Here is a 7,248-nt window from a genome sequence, read left to right as displayed (position 1 = left end):
CATAACACCCAACCTTGCCACCTGATGACCCCTTAAGAGTCGGTAAACAAGTCAAAGTGAAATGCTAGCACATAGAGTCTCAATGTTGTCCCGGGTCATAAGGACTAATGGTGTACAACCATAAACTAGGACGTTTCCACTCGATAAGTGAGAACAACTTGGAAAGTCCTTTATAGAGGGTTGTTCAGTGCACTCTACAAGGAGCACCTATCTGCATGCTCGGACATCACAATGTCCCCTACCAATGAAACATGGTACTCACATCGCAGATACTAGTCTCGAACTCGAGCGGCCTATATCCTTCTTAGTGGCGGCTGAATCGACTAGGAACTGTTTAGAATATACAGTATTACAAATATGAGTTTCATGATACTCATCATATGAGCATCTCATATTCTTTCTACTATTTTTATATTCAAGGGCTTTATCTATGCAACTAGCATGGGTAGACAGATAAAGAAGTGCCAAAACAATAAATTCAAATATTATTAAAATAAAGATCGTTCATACATAGAGTTTGTTGTGAACACTCGGCCAACACTTGGCTCGACGCGCACCTACTCTAACAGGGAAACTACCCAGGAAGCTCTGAAGGAATAAGGTGAAAGAGTTACTTGTGATGTATTTGGTGCTCAGTTTGCTCGAGAATATTCACCGCCTTCGTATTATTCGACCAAGGAAGCTGAGTTCAAGAGATTGACTCAAGGTAACATGACTGTAGTAGAGTATGCCTCTAAATTCTCAGCACTTCTTGCCTATGTTCCTCATGTTGCTAGCAGTGATCGGAACAAGCTATCGCATTTTATGCAAGGATTGAATCGAACCATTTGCACTTTTGCTGGAGCGCCCATTAATTATGCCGATGCTGTAGAGAAAGCCAAGAATGTGGAGGCAAGTCTACTTTTGGCAGAACCACAGTCAGTTCAACCAGGTTTTCCTCAGAGTTTCGGAGGTAATGTGTCGATGCCAGTGGGTGCACCACTATACCGTCCGTTACTGCCGTATCAGCCGTCGCAGTCTTATCAGCAACCAAGGCAGCAAAACTTTAAGGCCAAAGGAAAACAGTTCAAGAAACAGACTCGTAGTAGTTCTTGTAGTTCCGGGAGTCAGCAAGGAAGTTCAGTTGGGTCACCAGGTGGAGTATTTTGTGATCGTTGTGGTGGTAAGCATATCAGTACTCAGTGTACGGGAGTTCATGGATCTTGTAATATCTGTGGGCAAGTTGGACATTATGCTAGAGTATGTCCGAATGCAGCAAGACAACAATTTCAGCAACCTCAGTTTGGTCAAGGTTTCAGAGGACCAGCAACTAGACCTTTTGTTCCAACTCAGTCTTTTCAGCAGTCTAGCTATCCTCAGCCTAGAGGTTCTGTTCCACAGTGTTTGCCAGGGCAACAACAGGCTCAAGTTCATGCTCTAACTCAGGATCAAGTTCAAGACGCACCGGGCGGAGTTATTGCAGGTATCTGCCTTATTTTTAATCATCCTGTGCGTATACTGATAGACACAGTAGCATCTCATTCATCTGTATCTGTTGTATTTGTTGATGAGCATGAGATTGTCTCTACTCCGTTGATAGATACTGTGTCAGTCTCTACACTTGCCGGTGTATGTTTGATGTCTCATGAGATAATTCTGAATTGTGTGATTAGATTCGATGATAATATTATGATAACTAATCTAATCAAGCTAGATATGTCTGACTTCGACTGTATTCTGGGAATGGATACTCTGTCAAATTATCGAGCTACCGTTTATTGTTTCCATGGAGTTGTCTGATTTAGACCGTATTATGGCAGTAAATGGAATTTTTACGGTAGTGATTCTCAATCCTGTATTCCATTAGTGTCAGCAATGGAAATGTTTAGAATCTTGTCATCAGGAAATGAAGGATTTATTATCTATGCAGTTGATGCAACTCAGGGAAAAGGGTTTGAAGTATCAGATATTCCTGTTGTCGAGGAATTCCCTAATGTATTTCCCGATGAGATTCCTGGATTTCCACCCAGAGGGAAATCGATTTTAGCATTGAGTTGGTGTCCAGGACAAATCCTATTTCTAGAGCACCATACCGTTTGGCTCCAGCGGAATTGAAAGAACTCAAAGAGCAATTACAGGACTTACTGGAAAAAGGCTATATTAGACCAAGTATGTCACCTTGGGGAGCTCCGGTATTTTTTGTAAAGAAGAAAGACGGAACGATGAGAATGTGCATTGATTACAGACAGTTGAATAAAGCTACTGTGAAAAATAAGTATCCTCTGCCGCGTATCGATGACTTGTTTGATCAATTGCAGAGTACATCAATGTATTCAAAGATCGATCTTCGTTCTGGATATCATCAACTTAGGGTTCAAGAGGAAGATGTTCCGATGACAGCATTTCGAACACGTTATGGACATTATGAATTTCTAGTTATGCCTTTTGGATTAACTAATGCACCAGCGGTTTTTATGGATTTGATGAATCACGTTTTTCGAGAATTTATAGACAGATTTGTTATTGTCTTCATAGATGACATTCTGATTTATTCAAATACAAAGAAGGAGCATCGAGAACATTTAAGGTTTGTCCTCCAGACACTAAGAGCAGCGCAATTGTATGCAAAATTTTCTAAATGTGAATTCTGGCTGGACATAGTAGTATTTCTGAGTCATGTTATATCAGCTCAAGGAGTATCAGTGGATCTTAGTAAAGTGGAAGCTGTTATCAATTGGCCAACACCGACAAATATTTCCGATATTCGCAGCTTTTTGGGCTTGGCAGGATATTATAGGCGTTTTATTGAAAAATTTTCTATTATAGCAAGGCCTATGACCCAATTAACGCAAAAAGATCGACGTTTTGTGTGGACTGATGAATGTGAGTCAAGTTTTTATAATTTGAAGGAAAAGTTGACAACAGCTCCAGTGCTAGCTTTGCCATCAGGCTCAGGTGGATATGTTGTTTGTTCAGATGCATCTCTAAATGGACTTGGTTGTGTTTTAATGCAAAATGGGCGAGTGATTGCATATGCTTCTCGTAAGTTCAAGCCGCATGAGACCCGATATCTAGTTCATGACTTAGAGTTGGCTACCATTGTGTTTGCATTGAAGTTATGGCTTCATAATCTATACGGTGAACAGTTTGTGATTTATTCGGATCACAAGAGTCTTAAATATCTTTTCTCACAGCTGGACTTGAATATGAGACAGCGTCGATGGATGGAGTTGCTTAAAGACTTTGATTGTGAGATTCAGTATCAACCGGGCTGAATGAATCTTGTTGCAGATGCCCTCAGCAGGAAAATTCAGAATGCTATGCTGACATCTTTGACTATCTCTAAAATTCACGAGCACTTGGGAACTTCAGGATGGACTTATCAGATCAGTGGAAACTAATTTATAGTGTCATCTATTCAAGTCGAGCCACAGATTTTGTCCAGAATCAAAGCAGCACAGAAGACCGATCAGCACATTCATAGATTAAAAGAATTGTCTCGAACAGGTCAGACAGAAAAGTTTAGTGTTGCTTCAGATGGTAGTCTGCGCTTTAATGGTAGACTTGTGGTTCTTAATTTGATATATTTGAAAGAAGCTATACTACGGGAAGCACATTGTAGTCGACACAGTATTCATCCAGGAATTTGAAAGATGTATCATACCTTAAGAGCTCATTATTGGTGGGAATGTATGAAGAAAGATATTTCTCATTTTGTGGCTAAATGGTTAACGTGTCAACAAGTTAAAGCCGAAAGAATGAGACCTGGCGGAATGTTACATAGTCTTGAAGTTCCGCAGTGGAATTGGGAGCATATTGCTATGGATTTTGTGACACATCTACCTCGTTCTAATTGTGGTTGTGATGCGATTTGGGTGATTGTTAACAGATTGTCTAAATCTGCTCATTTTATTCCGTATGATCGTACATGTACTTATATGAAAATGGCGAAACTGTACATTGATCATATAGTGAGATTGCATGGTGTGCCAGAAACCATAGTATCTGATCGTGATCCAAGGTTTTCTTCGAAGTTTTGGGAAAGATTTGCAATCAGCTTTGGGCTCAAAGTTGGCTATGAGCACCGCCTATCACCCACAGACAGATGGTCAGTCAGAAAGAACCATCCAGACTCTAGAGGATATGTTACGAGCAGCAGTGATGGATTTCAAAGGTGGTTGGCAAGAATAATTGTCTTTGGTTGAATTCTCTTACAATAATAGTTTTCAGGCAACAATCGGTATGACACCATTTGAAGCTTTGTATGGAAGAAAGTGTAGATCGCGGAGATGTTGGGAAGATGTAGGAGAAAGACAGATGTCAAAACCAGAATTCATTTAAGAAATGAAAGATAAAGTTGAATTGATCAGGAAAAAGATGAAAGCAGCCCAGGATCGTCAAGCAAGTTATGCAAATAAAAGGCGTAGACCTTTAGAGTTCCAAGTGGGCGATTATGTTTTCTTGAAAGTATCACCATTCCGGGGTACTAAGAGATTTGGACATAAAGGAAAGTTAGCTCCGCGTTATATTGGTTCGTATGTGGTTGTTGAGAGGATTGGCACATTAGCTTATCGTTTGGATTTGCCGCAGAGTTTGTCTTTCATACATAATGTGTTTCATGTATCTATGTTGCGGAAGTATGAGCCAGATCCGTCTCATATCTTGAATGTCGAGGATGTGGAGTTAGACAGTTCTCTTAGCTATGTTGAACATCCAGTGCAAATTTTGGACCGCAAGGAAAGACAGCTCAGGAGCAAGACGATTCCACTAGTTTTGGTGCAATGGAGTAGGCATGGAAGAGAAGAATCTACAAGGGAATTAGAGGCAAAGATGCGACAAGAATGGCCTCATTTGTTTGAGAATGTAATGAATTACGCGATGTATTCCAAATTTCCAATGTATTATCAGTCGTAATGTTGTGGATATCAGTGTCGTATTTATTAGATTTCGAGGACGAAATCTTTTATTAGTGGAGGAGAATGTGAGAGCCCAATTACTAATAGGCCCAGCTCATTTCCATATTTAATTTAAATAACCCAACCCAATTGATAGAAGAAATCAGATCGTTCAATTCCAGAAAGCTCTTCGCCAGCCTTGCACGTCGCTTCTCTCCACTTTCTGCTTCAGTCGCGCAGCGCCACCTGTGGTCGGAGAATAGTACAGCAGCTTAGCAAACTTTCTTCCTCCATTCTATTAGCTTCTTTCTTTCCTTGAATCGGAAGTTATCGAGTTCGATCGGCTTGTTTTCCAGCAGCTGTGCGTGAGCTTCGATTCGGTTTTAGGTAAGGTTTTGGCTTCGATTATTGGTTGTTCTTGGTGGATTACTTTGTAAAATTAAAGTATTAAGCTTTTCTCCTAATTTCCAACTCGTTTTTCAGATCGTGAACATTGTTTCCGGCGACATTCCGACGAGCCATCTTCGCGAGATTACTATTGTGTGTTTAGGTTTCGTTTCTGGAGGTATTAACTTGGAATTTCAGATTATTAAGGGTTATATAGGCTGCCCGGATTTTGAATTTTAACCGAGCCGATTTATTTGGTTTAGTCGTTTGGTCTGCATTGTATTGAAGTGTATAGTGAATTTATATTGTAGGTTATATCGTTGGACGAGTTCATTCGATAGTCCTTAAGAAATTACTGTGGTATTGTAAGTTGAAGTTGAGGTACGCTCAAACCTATATTATTATGACGCTTATATTGGCGTGTAAGAATATTCAGTGAATGTTGTTTGCTATTACGTTCTTTGAATGTTTATTCTGATTCATTATTGCATAAATTATATTGACATAACATATTGAGCCTTGACTCCTTTGATGACTATTTATGTTGATTCCGTTGAGATATATTGAGTCATCAGAGGGACAAGTGGGTTAGGATTAGCCACATTCCCAGATGACAGCTAGGGACGAGCGACTTAGCTACTCGCATTTCTGATGCTACGTGCATGGACGAGCGGCGATTTGATGCTGCATTCCTGGCACGGGTGGCCACTGTTACTGTTGATGATGCTATTTGTTTGGGCTCCATTTGGTATCCGTTATTCCATTGTTACCATTCATGCATCGCATATCATTGCATTTACTTGATATTATTACATGTCTTTTATATATGTCGTGATTTTACTGGTTTGTCGTACTGGGGTCCGACCCCTGTTTTATTTTTATGTTGTGGTTGTTTTTGATGCCATAGCAGGTCATTCCAGAGGATTTGACGCGTCCGGTGGATCGTCAGCGAGTGGTACCCAGTAGTCAGTCGGTTTATGTCAGAGTTCCCAGATATTTATACATATTATGCTGGTTTGATACATTTGCCAGGGAGATGCCCTGTGTAGCTGTATGGTGATATTTTTATGTTGTTTGAGATTTTATTTGTGATATGTTGTGTCTAGTCCTGGCCAGTGCGGCTGTAGGATATGTGTTTGGTTGTTTATGAACTTGATGTTATTTTCGAGCGTATAATGTTATTATTGTGTTTTGAAATTTTTGGGATGTCCTACTAACGGGGAGGTCATGCCGAAATTTTTGTAGGCCCAAATGAACGTTTTTAACTCGTTTTCGCTGTTTACACCATTTAACCCTGCTTGTTTGGTAACTAAATATTAATTAAGAGCACGGGCCCTCACAACCTTCTTGATCACTTGCTAGTTTTGAAGAAATTACCACCGGATATGTTTCATCTTCTCCAAAGAATGCATACTTTAACTCTTCTAGCAAAGGTTTTAACTCCAATATTGGTGGTTCATCTTTGTTCTCATAATTTGCATCAAATTCTTTCTCTGATCCTGGTAACAAGTGATACCTGATAAAATCATCAAGATCAATTTAAATATTTTCTTTAATAGTATCAATTGAACAAATATCTAATTGGTTACGAGTGCTCCCCTTCTTGAATGTTTTCTTCCACAAGAGTTTCAATAAGATTTTCATCTTTACTTTCATATTCTTTGTCATGTGGTTGCTTTCAAAGATTAAAAACATTAAGCTCCAAGGTCATGTTACCAAATGACAACTTCATTATTCCATTCTTGCAATTTATAAGAGCATTAGAGGTTGCTAAAAATGGACGACCCAAAATTACAGGAATTGTATTACAAGCTTCGATTGGTTGTGTATCTAAAACTATGAAATCGACAGGATATACAAAGTTATCAACTTGGACCAACACGTCTTCTACCATACCTCTTGGCACTTTAACAGATCTATCAGCAAGTAAAAGTGTTACCGAAGTAGGTTTTAAGTCACCTAGATTGAGTCCTTGATAAACTGAATA

General features: G+C 39.5%; 1 protein-coding gene across 1 annotated transcript; it reads left to right on the top strand.

Moving 5' to 3' along the window:
* The first annotated feature begins 4,323 nt into the window (after positions 1–4,323).
* LOC140974898 (uncharacterized) lies at positions 4,324–4,893 on the top strand. The gene has a single exon (XM_073438386.1). The coding sequence runs from the start codon at positions 4,324–4,326 to the stop codon at positions 4,891–4,893; it is 570 nt and encodes a 189-aa protein (XP_073294487.1).
* The last annotated feature ends 2,355 nt before the right edge of the window (positions 4,894–7,248 follow it).

This window comes from Primulina huaijiensis, chromosome 4 (assembly GCF_012295235.1).
Source record: "Primulina huaijiensis isolate GDHJ02 chromosome 4, ASM1229523v2, whole genome shotgun sequence".
NCBI lineage: Eukaryota > Viridiplantae > Streptophyta > Magnoliopsida > Lamiales > Gesneriaceae > Primulina > Primulina huaijiensis.
This window is presented reverse-complemented; position numbering and strand designations above follow the sequence as displayed.

Excerpts from the sequence above, each read along its gene's own strand:
- LOC140974898 (XM_073438386.1), top strand. The coding sequence starts at position 4,324 with ATGAAAGATAAAGTTGAATTGATCAGGAAAAAGATGAAAGCAGCCCAG.